The sequence below is a fragment of the Ranitomeya variabilis genome, chromosome 6 (assembly GCF_051348905.1).
Source record: "Ranitomeya variabilis isolate aRanVar5 chromosome 6, aRanVar5.hap1, whole genome shotgun sequence".
In the NCBI taxonomy this organism is placed as follows: Eukaryota; Metazoa; Chordata; class Amphibia; order Anura; family Dendrobatidae; genus Ranitomeya; species Ranitomeya variabilis.
In genome coordinates, this window is record NC_135237.1 from 35343535 (window position 1) to 35362336 (window position 18802).

General features: G+C 43.9%; 1 protein-coding gene across 5 annotated transcripts in view; it reads right to left on the reverse strand.

The window, feature by feature from the left end:
- The window catches only part of CDK14 (cyclin dependent kinase 14), a 484203-nt gene that overhangs the window by 191212 nt on the left and 274189 nt on the right, over positions 1 to 18802 (reverse strand). For all 5 annotated transcript variants that reach the window (XM_077268230.1, XM_077268229.1, XM_077268232.1 and 2 more), the window contains one exon: positions 13170 to 13233. In XM_077268230.1, coding sequence (XP_077124345.1) covers positions 13170 to 13233 — 64 coding nt within the window. The remainder of the gene's footprint in view (positions 1 to 13169; positions 13234 to 18802) is intronic.

Below are 18802 nucleotides of genomic sequence, written 5' to 3' on the forward strand. Positions count from 1 at the left end.
GCTTTGCTGACAGTGGTGTTTCTTTTCCCCGAACAACGCTTCTAGTTTACTTTGCCGTGGGCATCGAGCGTTCGTGAAGCCAAACCTCAGAAGGCCTCCAGCAAAAGCTTGGCTGTCAAACCCCCGTATGGTTATAAATCCATCCCACTCTATTCAGATGTAGCAGAGCTGAGATTTCGGTTTAACCGTTTCATTAATGCACTGTAGTAGTCTTAGGCAAAATGAAGACCGTGCTCACGGGATATATTTTAGGTAGTTTATTAGAGCCTACGCGTTTCAAGAGCGTTCTTGCTCTCTTCCTCAGGGCATGATGCCCTGAGGAAGAGAGCAAGAACGCTCTTGAAACGCGTAGGCTCTAATAAACTACCTAAAATATATCCCGTGAGCGCAGTCTTCATTTTTGCCTAAGACTACTACCCTCAACATCCTTTTGGATTTCTGTGGAGACCTGCTGCTACGGTTACGCCTGCATGGGAGTTGTGACCTATTTTCACAACTTCAATAGGTGAGCACATTCCCTACAAAGTCTGTATTTATTCATATACAGTGTGACACATTGGGGGCGCCTTGTGTGTTTTTTTCTTTTTCATTAATGCACTGTAATAATTCTCCTCACTACAACATAACTCTGCAGCCACAACACAGAAGACAGAACCACTTTGCATGGAACACTCCGCATCCCCCACCTGCATGTCCTCTACCCGTTCATCTAAGTCACTGATGCCCCTATTCCAAAATCATAGAGAATATGGAACCCCATAAAAGAAGTCCTAATGCTGCCCACTCACAAAAAAAAATATATATATATATATATATATATATATATATATATATATATATATATACAGTGGGGCAAAAAAGTATTTAGTCAGTCAGCAATAGTGCAAGTTCCACCACTTAAAAAGATGAGAGGCGTCTGTAATTTACATCATAGGTAGACCTCAACTATGGGAGACAAACTGAGAAAAAAAAATCCAGAAAATCACATTGTCTGTTTTTTTATCATTTTATTTGCATATTATGGTGGAAAATAAGTATTTGGTCAGAAACAAACAATCAAGATTTCTGGCTCTCACAGACCTGTAACTTCTTCTTTAAGAGTCTCCTCTTTCCTCCACTCATTACCTGTAGTAATGGCACCTGTTTAAACTTGTTATCAGTATAAAAAGACACCTGTGCACACCCTCAAACAGTCTGACTCCAAACTCCACTATGGTGAAGACCAAAGAGCTGTCAAAGGACACCAGAAACAAAATTGTAGCCCTGCACCAGGCTGGGAAGACTGAATCTGCAATAGCCAACCAGCTTGGAGTGAAGAAATCAACAGTGGGAGCAATAATTAGAAAATGGAAGACATTCAAGACCACTGATAATCTCCCTCGATCTGGGGCTCCACGCAAAATCCCACCCCGTGGGGTCAGAATGATCACAAGAACGGTGAGCAAAAATCCCAGAACCACGCGGGGGGACCTAGTGAATGAACTGCAGAGAGCTGGGACCAATGTAACAAGGCCTACCATAAGTAACACACTACGCCACCATGGACTCAGATCCTGCAGTGCCAGACGTGTCCCACTGCTTAAGCCAGTACATGTCCGGGCCCGTCTGAAGTTTGCTAGAGAGCATTTGGATGATCCAGAGGAGTTTTGGGAGAATGTCCTATGGTTTGATGAAACCAAACTGGAACAGTTTGGTAGAAACACAACTTGTCGTGTTTGGAGGAAAAAGAATACTGAGTTGCATCCATCCAACACCATACCTACTGTAAAGCATGGTGGTGGAAACATCATGCTTTGGGGCTGTTTCTCTGCAAAGGGGCCAGGACGACTGATCCGGGTACATGAAAGAATGAATGGGGCCATGTATCGTGAGATTTTGAGTGCAAACCTCCTTCCATCAGCAAGGGCATTGAAGTTGAAACGTGGCTGGGTCTTTCAACATGACAATGATTCAAAGCACACCGCCAGGGCAACGAAGGAGTGGCTTCGTAAGAAGCATTTCAAGGTCCTGGAGTGGCCTAGCCAGTCTCCAGATCTCAACCCTATAGAAAACCTTTGGAGGGAGTTGAAAGTCCGTGTTGCCAAGCGAAAAGCCAAAAACATCACTGCTCTAGAGGAGACCTGCATGGAGGAATGGGCCAACATACCAACAACAGTGTGTAGCAACCTTGTGAAGACTTACAGAAAACGTTTGACCTGTCATTGCCAACAAAGGAGATATTACAAAGTATTGAGATGAAATTTTGTTTCTGACCAAACACTTATTTTCCACCAGAATATGCAAATAAAATGATAAAAAAAACAGACAATGTGATTTTCTGGATTTTTTTTTCTCAGTTTGTCTCCCATAGTTGAGGTCTACCTATGATGTAAATTACAGACGCCTCTCATCTTTTTAAGTGGTGGAACTTGCACTATTGCTGACTGACTAAATACTTTTTTGCCCCACTGTATATATATATATATATATATATATATATACAGGTCCTTCTCAAAAAATTAGCATATAGTGTTAAACTTCATTATTTACCATAATGTAATGATTACAATTAAACTTTCATATATTATAGATTCATTATCCACCAACTGAAATTTGTCAGGTCTTTTATTGTTTTAATACTGATGATTTTGGCCTACAACTCCTGATAACCCAAAAAACCTGTCTCAATAAATTAGCATATTTCACCCGTCCAATCAAATAAAAGTGTTTTTTAATAACAAACAAAAAAACCATCAAATAATAATGTTCAGTTATGCACTCAATACTTGGTCGGGAATCCTTTGGCAGAAATGACTGCTTCAATGCGGCGTGGCATGGAGGCAATCAGCCTGTGACACTGCTGAGATGTTATGGAGGCCCAGGATGCTTCAATAGCGGCCTTAAGCTCATCCAGAGTGTTGGGTCTTGCGTCTCTCAACTTTCTCTTCATAATATCCCACAGATTCTCTATGGGGTTCAGGTCAGGAGAGTTGGCAGGCCAATTGAGCACAGTAATACCATGGTCAGTAAACCATTTACCAGTGGTTTTGGCACTGTGAGCAGGTGCCAGGAAGCATGAAGTGCTCCAAAATCTCCTGATAGCTAGCTGCATTGACCCTGCCCTTGATGAAACACAGTGGACCAACACCAGCAGCTGACATGGCACCCCACACCACTGACTGTGGGTACTTGACACTGGACTTCAGGCATTTTGGCATTTCCTTCTCCCCAGTCTTCCTCCAGACTCTGGCACCTTGATTTCCGAATGACATGCAAAATTTGCTTTCATCAGAAAAAAGTACTTGGGACCACTTAGCAACAGTCCAGTGCTGCTTCTCTGTAGCCCAGGTCAGACGCTTCTGCCGCTGTTTATGGTTCAAAAGTGGCTTTACCTGGGGAATGCGGCACCTGTAGCCCATTTCCTGCACACGCCTGTGCACGGTGGCTCTGGATGTTTCCACACCAGACTCAGTCCACTGCTTCCTCAGGTTCCCCAAGGTCTGGAATCGGTCCTTCTCCACAATCTTCCTCAGGGTCCGGTCACCTCTTCTCGTTGTACAGCGTTTTCTGCCACATTGTTTCCTTCCAACAGACTTACCATTGAGGTGCCTTGATACAGCACTCTGGGAACAGCCTATTTGTTGAGAAATTTCTTTCTGGGTCTTACCCTCTTGCTTGAGGGTGTCAATGATGGCCTTCTTGACATCTGTCAGGTCGCTAGTCTTACCCATGATGGGGGTTTTGAGTAATGAACCAGGCAGGGAGTTTTTAAAAGCCTCAGGTATCTTTTGCATGTGTTTAGAGTTAATTAGTTGATTCAGAAGATTAGGGTAATAGGTCGTTTAGAGAACCTTTTCTTGATATGCTAATTTATTGAGACAGGTTTTTTGGGTTATCAGGAGTTGTATGCCAAAATCATCAGTATTAAAACAATAAAAGACCTGACAAATTTCAGTTGGTGGATAATGAATCTCTAATATATGAAAGTGTAATTGTAATCATTACATTATGGTAAATAATGAAATTTAACACTATATGCTAATTTTTTGAGAAGGACCTGTATATATATATATATATATATATATATATATATATATATATATATATATATATATATATATATATATATATATATATATATATATATATATATATATTCAGTGGGATCACAGAAGAGTGTGTCCCAATTTTGTAGACTTTACAAAGTAATTTTCCTCCTACTGAAGCCCCTTTTATTGCCCCCATAAAGTATGATGCCAAAAAGTGTCCACAGGGATACTAACCACAGTGATTTCCTCCATAGCACCCTGCACACGCACTGTATAATGACCCTACTGTATCCCCTGCAAAAGTATGGTGACCCCCTACAAAGGATTATGCCCTCAGCACTGTATAATGGCCCCCACAAAACCATCCACACTGTATAATGGCCCCACACAACCCTCCACATGGAATAATGGCCCAACATAACCCTTCACACAGCATAATGGCCCCACACAGCCCAACACACCGTATAATGCCCCCCACACAACCATCCACACTGTATAATGGCCCCACATAACCCTACACACAGAAAAATGGAACCAGATAACCCTACACACAGCATAATGGCCCCACACAGCCCTCCACACTGTATAATGGCCTCCACATAGCATAATGGACCCGCACAACCTTCCACATTGTATAATGGCCCCACATAACCCTACACACAGCATAATGGCCCCCACACAACCCACCACACTGTATAATGGCCCCCACACAACCCTCCACACTGTATAATGGCCCCACATAACCCTACACACAGAATAATGGCCCCAGATAACCCTACACACAGCATAATGGCCTCACACAGCCCTCCACACTGTATAATGGCCTCCACATAGCATAATGGCCCCACACAACCTTCCACATTGTATAATGGCCTTACATAACCCTACACACAGGATAATGGCCCCACACAACCCTCCACAAAGAATAATGGCCCCACATAATCCTAAACACAGCATAATGGCCCAACACAACCCTCCACATTGTATAATGGCCCCCAACAACACTCCACACAGCATCATGGCCTCCACACTGTATATTTGCTCGCACTCAATATAATGTATAATACTTCAGAGCTTCAGTCATAAATCTAAAGTGCAGCTCCAGATTATAATACAGAATGTAACTCAGGATCAGTACAGGATCAGTAATGTAATGTACGTACACAGTGACTGCACCAGCAGAATAGTGAGTGCAGCTCTGGGGTATAATACAGGATGTAACTCAGGATCAGTAATGTAATGTAAGTACACAGTGACTGCACCAGCAGAATAGTGGGTGCAGCTCTGGAGTATAATACAGGATGTAACTCAGGATCAGTAATGTAATGTATGTACACAGTGACTGCACCAGCAGAATAGTGAGTGCAGCTCTGGGGTATAATACAGGATGTAACTCAGGATCAGTAATGTAATGTATGTACACAGTGACTGCACCAGCAGAATAGTGAGTGCAGCTCTGGGGTATAATACAGGATGTAACTCAGGATCAGTAATGTAATGTAAGTACACAGTGACTGCACCAGCAGAATAGTGAGTGCAGCTCTGGAGTATAATACAGGATGTAACTCAGGATCAGTAATGTAATGTATGTACACAGTGACTGCACCAGCAGAATAGTGAGTGCAGCTCTGGGGTATAATACAGGATGTAACTCAGGATCAGTAATGTAATGTAAGTACACAGTGACTGCACCAGCAGAATAGTGAGTGCAGCTCTGGAGTATAATACAGGATGTAACTCAGGATCAGTAATGTAATGTATGTACACAGTGACTGCACCAGCAGAATAGTGAGTGCAGCTCTGGAGTATAATACAGGATGTAACTCAGTATCAGTAATGTAATGTAAGTACACAGTGACTGCACCAGCAGAATAGTGAGTGCAGCTCTGGAGTATAATACAGGATGTAACTCAGGATCAGTATTGTAATGTATGTACACAGTGACTGCACCAGCAGAATAGTGAGTGCAGCTCTGGGGTATAATACAGGATGTAACTCAGGATCAGTAATGTAATGTACGTACACAGTGACTGCAGCAGCAGAATAGTGAGTGCAGCTCTGGAGTATAATACAGGAGGTAACTTAGGATCAGTAATGTAATGTATGTACACAGTGACTGCACCAGCAGAATCGTGAGTGCAGCTCTGGGTATAATACAGGATGTAACTCAGGATCAGTAATGTAATGTATGTACACAGTGACTGTACCAGCAGAATAGTGAGTGCAGCTCTGGGTATAATACAGGATGTAACTTAGGATCAGAATAAAGGTCTATAGTTCAGTAATGTTTCCTATTCCCACTATTTTTTTCCAATTGTTGAAAACATTTTTTTCTATTTGATAACACATTCCCTTTATTGATTCATTTTACTGCCATTATCCATATCGCTTAGTACTAGTTATCTGCGCTCATTATAGGGGCACTATTTTTTTTATTATTCTCAGCTGTTGAAGACTTTGGTGCTAATGAAAATCAACTATGTCTCTGTTGCCATCTAGTGTTGGAATCAGAACACTGCGACTTGGAAATTATGACATTTGGGGGTCCCTATGTAAGAAACATTAACACAGCCCCCTCACAAGTTATTGTGTGATCCTATAATGATTCATTAAAAAATGAAAGGATACATATACTCTATATAGAGGAATAACACTTTTTTATCTAAGGAACCAGCAGCACAAATGACTTCAATCTCTTTTTCTGTCCCTCATAAAACCACTGCTGCATGCTCTGTTATAGCCTAACTAATTAGGCTGATCTGCCATGCTGGCAGTGTGATAGCTGCATATTGCCGGCCTGCTGGGTTATACCGGCGGTGTACAGTTTCCTGATGGTTCCATTATGGAGACGCTCGCACATGCTCGCTGTCATCAGTGTTTCCTGTGCTCGATCTGATGTAGCTGCACATAGACGGACTGGAATACAGGTGCACGGTCTTATCCTCGCTCTGTCATAAGGGTAAGCTGCATGCAGTTATTGCTGCACATTTTCACACTGTATTATAGCTGCTCTTTTGTAGGCTGGCTCTATTATACAGTGGGTACGGAAAGTATTCAGACCCCTTTACATTTTTTACTCTGTTTCATTGCACTCATTTGGTAATTTCAAAAAAGTTCCTTATTTTCTCAGTAATGTACACTCTGCACCCCATCTTGACTGAAAAAAACAGAAATGTAGAAATTTTTGCAAATTTAATAAAAAAGAAAAACTGAAATATCACATGGCCATAAGTATTCAGACCCTTTGCTCAGACACACATATTTAAGTCACATGCTGTCCATTTCCTTGTGATCCTCCTTGAGATGGTTCTACTCCTCCATTGGAGTCCAGCTGTGTGTAATTAAACTGATAGGACTTGATTTGGAAAGGCACACACCTGTCTATATAAGACCTCACAGCTCACAGCGCATGTCAGACCAATGAGAATCATGAGGCCAAAGGAATTGGCCAAGGAGCTCAGAGACAGAATTGTGGCAAGGCAGAGATCTGGCCAAGGTTACAATAGAATTTCTGCAGTACTCAAGGTTCCTAACAGCACAGTGGCCTCCATAATCCTTAAATGGAAGAAGTTTGGGGCCACCAGAAGTCTTCCTAGACCTGGCCGTCCTGCCAAACTGAGCAATCGTTGGAGAAGAGCCTTGGTGAGAGAGGTAAAGAAGAACCCCAAGATCACTGTGGCTGAGCTCCAGAGATGTAGTAGGGAGATGGGAGAAAGTTCCACAAAGTCAACTATCACTGCAGCCCTCCACCAGTGAGGCCTTTATGGCAGAGTGGCCCGACGGAAGCCTCTCCTCAGTGCAAGACATATGAAAGTCCGCATAGAGTTTGCTAAAAAACACATGAAGGACTCCCAGACTATGAGAAATAAGATTCTTTGGCCTGATGAGACGAAGATAGACCTTTTTGGTGATAATTCTAAGCGGTATGTGTGGAGAAAACCAGGCACTGCTCATCACCTGCCCAATACAATCCCAACAGTGAAACATGGTGGTGGCAGCATCATGCTATGGGGGTGTTTTTCAGCTGCAGGGACAGGACGACTGGTCGTCATTGAAGGAAACATGAATGTAGCCAAGTACAGAGATATCCTGGATGAAAACCTCTTCCAGAGTGCTCTGGACCTCAGACTTGGCCGAAGGTTCACCTTCCAACAAGACAATGACCCTAAGCACACAGCTAAAATAACAAAGGAGTGGCTTCAGAACAACTCTGTGACCATTCCTGACTGGCCCAGCCAGAGCCCTGACCTAAACCCAACCGAGCATCTCAGGAGAAACCTGAAAATGGCGTCCACCAACGTTCACCATCCAACCTGAGAGAACTGGAGAGGATCTGCAAGGAAAAATTGGCAGAGGATCCCCAAATCCAGGGGTGAAAAACTTGTTGCATCATTCCCAAGAAGACACATGGCTGCACTAGCTCAAAAGGTGCTTCTACTCAACAAGGAGCAAAGGGTCTGAAGACTTATGACTAGTGTTGAGCGATACCGTCCGATACTTGAAAGTATCGGTATCGGAAAGTATCGGCCGATACCGGCAAAGTATCGGATCCAATCCGATACCGATACCCGATACCAATACAAGTCAATGGGACTCAAGTATCGGACGGTATTCCTGATGGTTCCCAGGGTCTTAAGGAGAGGAAACTCTCCTTCAGGCCCTGGGAACCATATTAATGTGTAAAAGAAAGAATTAAAATAAAAAATATTGCTATACTCACCTCTCCGACGCAGCCTGGACCTCACCGAGGGAACCGGCAGCGTTGTTTGCTTAAAATTCGCGCGTTTACTTCCTTACGTGAAGTCCCGGCTTGTGATTGGTCGCGTGCCGCCCATGTGGCCGCGATGCGACCAATCACAGCAAGCCGTGACGTAATTTTAGGTCCTTCAGGATTTTAAAATTACGTTCTGGCTTGTGATTGGTCGCGTCGCGGTCACATGGGCGACGCGACCAATCACAAGCCGTGACGTCACGGGAGGCTGGACACGCGCGCATTTTAAAATACGCGCGTGTCCAGCCTCCCGTGACGTCACGGCTTGTGATTGGTCGCGTCGCGTCGCGACCAATCATAAGCCAGAACATAATTTTAAAATTCTGAAGGACCTAAAATTACGTCACGGCTTGCTGTGATTGGTCGCGTCGCGGCCACATGGGCGGCACGCGACCAATCACAAGCCGGGACTTCACGTAAGGAAGTAAACGCGCGAATTTTAAGCAAACAACGCTGCCGGTTCCCTCGGTGAGGTCCAGGCTGCGTCGGAGAGGTGAGTATAGCAATATTTTTTATTTTAATTCTTTCTTTTACACATTTTTACATTAATGTTGTTTCGATACCGATACCCGATACCACAAAAGTATCGGATCTCGGTATCGGAATTCCGATACCCGCAAGTATCGGCCGATACCCGATACTTGCGGTATCGGAATGCTCAACACTACTTATGACCATGTGATATTTCAATTTTTCTTTTTTATTAAATTTGCAAAAATGTCTACATTTCTGTTTTTTTTCAGTCAAGATGGGGTGCAGAGTGTACATTAATGAGAAAAAATGAACTTTTTTGAATTTACCAAATGGCTGCAATGAAACAGAGTGAAAAATGTAAAGGGGTCTGAATACTTTCCGTACCCGCTGTAGCTGCTCTATTTACATAGTAACATAGTTAGCAAGGCCGAAAAAAGCAACGTGTCCATCCAGTTCAGGCTATATTCCATCAGAATAAATCAGAATAAATTCCCAGATCTACGTCCCTCTAAAGAACCTAATGACCGTAGGATACCATAATGCTACGCTCCAGGAAGACATCCAGGCCTCTCTTGAACCCCTCGACTGAGTTCGCCATCACCACCTCCTCAGGCAAGCAATTCCAGATTCTCACTGCCCTAACAGTAAAGAATCCTCTTCTATGTTGGTGGAAAAACCTTCTCTCCTCCAGACTCAGAGAATGCCCCCTTGTGCCCGTCACCTTCCTTGGTATAAACAGATCCTCGGAGAGATATTTGTATTGTCCCCTTATATACTTATACGTGGTTATTAGATCGCTCCTCAGTCGTCTTGTTTCTAGACTAAATAATCCTAATTTCGCTAATCTATCTGGGTATTGTAGTTCTCCCATCCCCTTAATTAATTTTGTTGCCCTCCTTTGTACTCGCTCTAGTTCCATTATATCCTTCCTGAACACCGATGCCCAAAACTGGACACAGTACTCCATGTTCGGTTTAACCAGGGGTTTGTACAGAGGCAGTATAATGCTCTCATCATGTGTATCCAGACCTCTTTTAATGCACCCCATGATCCTGTTTGCCTTGGCAGCTGCTGCCTGGCACTGGCTGCTCCAGGTAAGTTTATCATTAGGATCCCCAAGTCCTTCTCCCTGTCAGATTTACCCAGTGGTTTCCCATTCAGTGTGTAATGGTGATATTGATTCCTTCTTCCCATGTGTATAACCTTACATTTATCGTTGTTAAACCGCATCTGCCACCTCTCGGCCCAAGTTTCCAACTTATCCAGATCCATCTGTAGCAGAATACTATCTTCTCTTGTATTAACTGCTTTACATAGTTTTGTATCATCTGCAAATATCGATATTTGACTGAGTAAACCTTCTACCAGATCATTAATGAATATGTTGAAGAGAAGAGGTCCCAACACCGACCCCTGCTCTATTATAGCTGCCATTTGTTTGTTTTTCTTTTGGTGACTTATGGCTTTATTTCTATTCTTACATCTTAATACTTATATTAATATTTTCTAAAGAAATAAACTATATGATTTGACTGCTTGCTGTATCTTTATTTATGAAGGACCGGCCATCAGGTCAAACGTGGCCAATTTTTCCTCTTATTTTAGTCATCCTGCTCCCCAGAGTTTTCCTTTTTTTTCCCATTCCGGAGATATGGGCTTTTGTATTTAGTGTTGATTGTTATTCTGTTTTCCAGGGGGCGTTCCTCACATGGAAATAATGGAGATCAGCCTAATGATATGCCCTCAGAGAATCCGGTTACTCACACCCCCTCGTAAAGACCATACACATATGCACCAAATACAAGGCGGCCTTTGTCTCTTGAACCGCATAACGGATGTGTAATTAAAAATAAAAAAATTAATATTTAGGGGAGCAGCGGGAATAAAATAAAAGTGTCTGGTCTCTTTTTAATAATCGATCTTCTGATGAAGGTAAAATAATTAAAAGCATTGTTTGATTTACTGATAATGAATGTTCCGGTCTTTGCATTGTCTGTCTGTCTGTGATTGCATTTGATCATCATTATTAGCATTATTATCATTTGTGTAATTTTGCTGCCCCCTGGTGGAATACTGCAACTTTACACATATACAATATTTCTGCATTCATAGAATCTGCACAAATTTTAATGACAACACAATTGTACACTGATAAATCCATTTGGCCATGAACAACCATATTTTTTACCCCTGTAGGTATTTTTTTTCTTCTTACTACTCTCTGTTCTGCACATCAAGACATGGCAATTTCATATGCCAGATGTTAAAATATAGAAAACCAAAAAAACGTATGCGCCCAATGGTGCATCCACAGACACCATCCGTCAGCAATTGGCTGCCATCTTTAAAAAAAAAAAAAAAATGTGTTTTTTTTTTCTAGATGGAGAGAGGTTGCACTGAATTGGTAAAACAATTTAATGTATCAGGTTTACAGAGGATCTTTCATCAAATTTTTCATGATGAACTGCACACACAATGTAATAGTGGCTGCAGAGTGTAATACAATGTTATTTTATTTTTTTTCTTCTCCATTGCGGAGATATTAGCAATCAAATATTTGGCATCCAATGAGTTAACATTACTTAAATCCAAGTGGGTGTTATTAGATAGTTTTCACTGGGGGGGCGTGTACTTCTGCCTCCTGTATGACACTGACCAATCATAAGCAGTCAGCTACATAGAAGTGTAGAAGGACCTGTGATGATGTCATCAGGGTCACATGATCTGAGTCCACAGGTGATGCCAGCCGGAGTGTGCAGCCTAAATACGCACCAAAGATCTATTATACAGCACAGAATTCTGGGAACGAGTCAATAGGCGCTGCATGTCTGTGCTGTAATATGTCATCTCCCACCTCAGTAATGTAATAATCTGTATTCACTGAAGACACATTTTACGTTGTGGTCAGAACCCGGCGCCTGTGAATACCGGTATCTTTACTGCTGTTCACAGGCGCCAGAGCCGGATTCGGGGAACGTGGATGGACTACATCGGACCTGCCTGGGAACATTTTTGTTAATAAATTGGTGAACGAGGGTCTGTCTCTCGTGTTTATTTCTCTCTTTTTTTGGCTTTCAGGTATACATTGCTGGACTACAGTGGACTACGTCAGACCTGCCGCTTTGTTTTTTTTCCCAATAAATTTGTGGATGAGAGATAATGTGGGGGAGTCTTTATACAAATAAAAAAAAAACACACAAAAATCCTTTATTACTGGGTTAGTAATGGGGGTGTCTGATAGACACCTCTCCAATCCATTACTAACCCCTGGGCTTGATGACAGATGTAATTTTTGAAAAGTCACAGCTGACATCAACCACAACTACCATTACCCCGATTGGCACTGCAACATGGCAATCCTGAAGAGCCTGGCAAAGTGCCAGAATGGGCGCATCTCATGTGATGTGACACTTCTGGAGTGGCTGGGAAGGGCCCAATAATCAGGGACCTTTCCAGCCTGATAATATCAGCTCTAAGCTGTCGGCTTTACCTTGGCTGGTTATCAAAATATCTATCTATCTCATATCCATCTCTCTCTCCATTTTTGCACATCTTTAACACATAAACATCAAGAATTTCTCTTCTGCATTCTTTTCCAAACCTGCTGAGACACATGCATACGTTCTACTCCAATAATCAGGAAACATACGCGATACCAAAGGACTCCGCAAGGTAACATCATCGGCGTAGCTCACTTCCAATGCGGAGTTTTAGCAATTTATGGGGGTTTCCTCTGCAGGAACACCTCCGATCAAAGCTTCTCACATGTTACGGAGACTCGTAGAAAGTTTTATAAAATGACAGGCACCCTAACTCTGCAGAACAGTGGAGGTCCTGGAGGTCGGACCCCCACCGATCACACATTGATGACCACCAATCACTGCTTTCCAGCTTACCTGGTTTAAAATGTGGTAATGAATGGATGCCAGGCCACGAATCTTCATTGGGTGTCCCGAGAATCTGCAATTAACAATGACAGGAAAGTCAAAAATACAGATGTGATAGACAAGATGGCAGAAGCAGGACCATCAACATATTACAGAAGAAATGCAGCACCCTCTTGTTTTAACCCCATCATGGCATCATGTAGACATTGGGGGTTTATGCACTGTGAGTTTTTCTGGACATGGTAGGTTCCCTTTAGCCCCATACATGTGACTGTTACTTCATAAGTAAGGGTCTGTGACTGACACTTGGGGCATGTGTGTGCCACCCTATTTGGGTATAGTTTGTATATTAGGAGGGTCCCTAGGGCACTTCCAGTTACTGGACGCAATCATGTCCTGCGTGTCACCCCATGCTCACTTTCCTCTGGTTGTCACCCTCCGCTCTGATACCCCTGCAGTCTCTTATCTCTCACTCAGTGTCACACAGAACATTGCAGTGTGCAGTACCGGTCAGTCACCACAAGAGGGCGGCACAGGACCGTTAATATCTCGTACTAATGACTCTTATTCAGCATAATTCTGCGCTAAAACCATAAATTCCTATAAATGTATCAGAGCCTTAAAAATTAGATTTTTTTTTTTCAGGTAGGACAAGAAATAAAATAGTTTAAATGTAAAATCTGCTTTACGCTGCAGACATTGTCTTGCTTTATGCTCTATTAGGGCCTGTGCGGGTCACCGCCATCCACTGGAATCAATTGGCATCTATTGATCTGAGCGCGGTAATGCATTTATCGTGGCGACTCTCGGCAGCGGACACCCCCCCACCCTCCGTTTGTTAGCATGTGTCCAGGGGTACAGCCATGTGAAACTTATGGTTCCACCACAATATAATAAGAGAAAGTAGGAATAGCACAAAGCCGCCCCCAATAACCGCACGCCGTCCTCCGCCAACGGCTCTGAACTGTAGATTGGATATTAAATAGAATCAGATGTACATCTGGACGCAGAGGCGGCAGGGGAAGGGTTAATCGGCTATCAGAACCCATCATTAGGGCGGCCCCTTATTAGAGATGAGTGGCTGCCGGTGGCCGCGCTCCAGACCCCACAGAGAACAGAGAGAGGAACCCATTCCAACATTCCTGTCTTCTGTTCGGGGAAGATTTCAGCTCATAAAGAATTTTCTATCCAAATAAAGAGCAGCTGGGTCGTTACAGTGTGTCATCACAGTGTGGAGGACAACCGCCGGGATTATGGGGGCAGGGAAGTCTGAGGGTTACAGAGGCAGCAGAGCTGAGGTTGTTATTGAAATTCAGGGGCATGAAGGCTCAAAGTAAAAAAAAAATATTCCATAAAGTATGTATGAAATTATCAACACATCTCCACTACATCTGCAACTGCGACTTCCGCTCTGCTGCATCTGCACCTGCCAGCTAAATTCTGCTATATCCACATCTGGAAACTCGGCTCTGCTGCATCTGCAACTCAGGAGTTAATTTTACTCCATCTGCATCTGAAAACTCAGCTTTACTAAACCTACAACTAGGAACACAGCTCTGCTACATCTGCATCCGGGGAACTCTGCTAAATCAGCAACTGAGAACACAGCTCTGCTACATCAGCAACTGAACACAGCTCTGCTACATCTGCATCTGGGAAACTCTGCTCTGCTACATCAGCAACTGAAAACACAGCTCTGCTACATCAGCAACTCAGAACACAGCTCTGCTACATCTGCATCCGGGGAACTCTGCTAAATCAGCAACTGAGAACACAGCTCTGCTACATCTGCAACTGACAACACAGCTCTGCTACATCTGCATCTGGGAAACTCTGCTCTGCTACATCTGCAACTGACACCATAACTCTGCTACATCTGCATCCGGGGAACTCTGCTAAATCAGCAACTGAGAACTCTGCTCTGCTACATCTGCATCTGGGAAACTCTGCTCTGCTACATCAGCAACTGAAAACACAGCTCTGCTACATCAGCAACTCAGAACACAGCTCTGCTACATCAGCAACTCAGAACTCTGCTCTGCTACATCTGCATCTGGGAAACTCAGCTCTGCTACATCTGCAACCGACACCATAACTCTGCTACATCTGCATCTGGGGAACTCGGCTCTGCTACATCTGTAAATCAGAACTTCTTTAATTTGTGTAAAACAAACGACTCCCCAGCAGGGACTTCGGCTCTGCTACATCCACAGGTCTAATACTAATTGTCGGCGGTCTCGCTCCATGTGAATATGTCTCGGTATTTCCATGAATGTGCAGGTCATACACTCCGGCATTATCGGGCTGCGCAGCGTCTCACTATTAATCAATGCCCCTTATATATGTGGGCACAGCCACGCACCTTCAGCAGAGCTCAGTGCAAACCTGCCACACAGACCCCCGTGTGCCATCACATTATTAGCAGAGGGGTCCTTGGCCCCCCTAGGCATCAGGTCCCGCACCTCTGTGCCCTTGTACCTGCACCCTGGACCCCTCACCATTGCTTTTCGGCTGCATCCCCTGCAGAATTTCACCATTTCTACCACCCTCTGATACTTTGTATTATGCGGCGGACCCCTGGAGCAGCGGACCCCTGGAGCGGTGGGTGCAGGGCTGATTCTTCCCTTTCATCCGTTTTACCCTTCCAGCACAAAAACCCTGAGAAATGCCAACCTCTCCGCCGTGCCCCAGATATTAATAGATGTGACAGTGCTGGGTAGAGGAAAGGTTACAGCGGCCGCGCGTCACCTCATCCAAAGGGAAAGATTCATCAAAAGAATCGGCCGGGGACCCGCGGAGCGCGCTGTGTGAATGTCAGCATGGCCGCCTCACCCCGGAGGAAAGCCTCCACATCACACAGCTGCCGGTCACACACAATACATGAGAAGGGGCCGGCAATATGGAGGGGAGGCAGAAGGGTAAAGCAGAACTCCGCTCCTTGCACTACATTGCCGTGATCCACCCTCGGAAGACGGCACCGAGAATGTGATGAGAAAATGCACAACTGACGGAGATCACGGCCTTAGAGTTTGCAGCTTGGTGCCATGACAGTGTGACCCCAACTTTAGGAGCTTGTCCACCCTTAAACAATATTTTTTCTTAAAAGGCGTTCTCCATGATATTAAGGACTAATCCTGTTATTGACCGGACCGGAGAACGGCCACTACACAGTGTGCGGACTTGTGCGTTGTGCTGTTCCAACTCTGTACACGGTTACTTCCGACCACCGCGGCTCAGGGAGGATCCTGGGGGGTCAGATTCCACCGATCTGATACCGATCAATTCCGTATAAATCGGAGATAGCAACGCAGCGCATGGACTGGCCATCAGCTATTCCGACCCAAGCAGGAAAGCTGCATAGAAGTACATGCGGCTGCCGTGCTCAGGTGGGGAGGGCCGCCGGCCAGTCCGTGTGCCGCGTTCTGATCTCACTCTGGTTTATACGGCGTCTGACTCTGCCCCAAGGATAGCCAATCAATACCAAAGCCCCTGTAGGCTACAGATGACCCCCTTGCTCATTTGGTGCAGAAAAAGTCTTGACTAAGTAGATGAGATTTCCACAAATCTCTCCTGCACATTGCGGCTATTTTCTGTCCATAAATCTGCCCAGTGGTGCAGATTTCTAAATCTCCAGGACGTCCCATCTTTGTGCGGATTCGGCCCAGATTTCATCCTTTCCCATGGTTAGTGTATGTTCACACAGGTTCACACAGGTTTTTTGTTGCATGGATTGTGGAGCGCAACCTGCTCCAAGTTCCAACTAAAAACCGCTATATGCACATCATCATTTCCAGGAAGGTGGACCGGCTGAAGATTCAAGATGAAGACACTTGGAGAAATGCCGGCACTTTTTCCACAAGGGTCTTTTTTTTAATCATTGTATTAGGTTATTTCTTGAAGCAACTGAATTTTTTAGCAATTTTTCAGTGATTTTTTTAGTGTCTTTTTATTTAACTTTTTTTTTTTTTTTGCTGGTGTTCTTAGGTAGTTTTTTTTTAACCTCCATTCAACAACGAAGAAACCACTAGCAGTTTTTCAAACAATCTTATATTTTGATAGACACGATGACACAAACTGCTTATGTTTACTTCTTTCTTACTTCTTTTTTCAATTGGGAAAAGTGAGCAAATTATATATTTATTTTTTTTTACATTTTCCTTTATTTTTTAACTCATCATAGGATGTATGATCAAGTGATCGCTTACACTATATATTGCAATACTAGAGTACTGTAATATTTAGATTAACTGATATTCACGAGTGTGTCTGGGCTTCATAGGAGGCCCAAGATGGCAGCGATGGGGTCGTTCAACAATTGACAGCTACATTTAAATGGTCAAACAGCAGAGATCGGAGCTAGCTCTGGTCGCTGCTGCTAGAGACAGATGTTGTCTATGTAACGTAACCGGCACCTGTCCCGTATGGAGTGAGCTCTGCTCCATATACATGCACCCTGATGATGTACAGTTACATCAAAGTGAGCAAAAGGATTAACAAGGCTGTCCACTACTTTATGACTGATGACCTTTCCTTAGGATAGGTCATCAATGTCCGACACCCGGCACCCATGCGGAGCAGCTGTTATTGGTGGCCGGAAGTACTCACTTGCGGAGCTAGCTGTCTTCTGCTTGGTACTACACATCCAAAATCAATAGAAGGCGGATGTGCAGTCCCCTGCAGTGGCCACTATCAGAAGATGGCCAGCTCCACAAGTGAGCACTTATGGCCAATGGCCACTGCCACCGATAAGAGCTGATTAGGAGGGGTGCTAGGTGTTGACCCCGGTCAATCAGACGTTGATGACCTATCCCAAGGATGTGTCATCAATCAAAAAGTACTGGGCAATCTCTTTAATGCAGAGAGACCCTGGACTCGCAACGCAACAGCCACTACCAAGTGTTCAAAACTCTGGCATCCTGGCTAATGACGTGGGGTTTATCCGGCCACCACTGGTCCTGAAAACAGCTGATCGGATATTAATGACCTTTACTAAAGTCATCAATAACTGGACAACCCCTTTGATGTTGGAAGATGTTGAGTTTGGGAAGATTCCTCTTTGGAAAAAAAAACGATGCACGGTTATAAGACGAAGACGACTCGACAGGGTTCATGCTCTACAAGATGAATACTGTTGCACCGTAAGAACAGTAAACAAAAGCTGCCACCCCGGTGTGTCAACCGACAACCTCCACATCAGAGCATCGAAATGCTAACACAATTGCACGCATGACAGTATCGGCAAAAATCTTGACGACTCCCTACATCTTGTGCTTCCATCCAAAATTCTGCATCAGTAGAGACAATTTAGGCTTTCAGAAGCCGGAGCTCATCTCCGCGTCTATCAGATTGGAGATAAATCGGAGAGGTCACCGGCTCACGGAGGTTTGTCACCTCGAAATAAAAGAACTGGCGGAATATAATAAAATGGAACAATTGTGACTCCATCACGGAATATTTTTCCCGCAACAATAAACTGAAATCTTCACAATTCCTCTCATTCTCTCGCCTCTCGGCCTCTTTATTCCCGTCCTCGGCTTATCAGTCTTTATTGGGAGAAAATAACACTGAATTGGATGGATGGAAGCGTCTTATTGTCGAGAGCATCTAAAAAAAAAAAGGATATTTAAGAATTGGTCAAGACG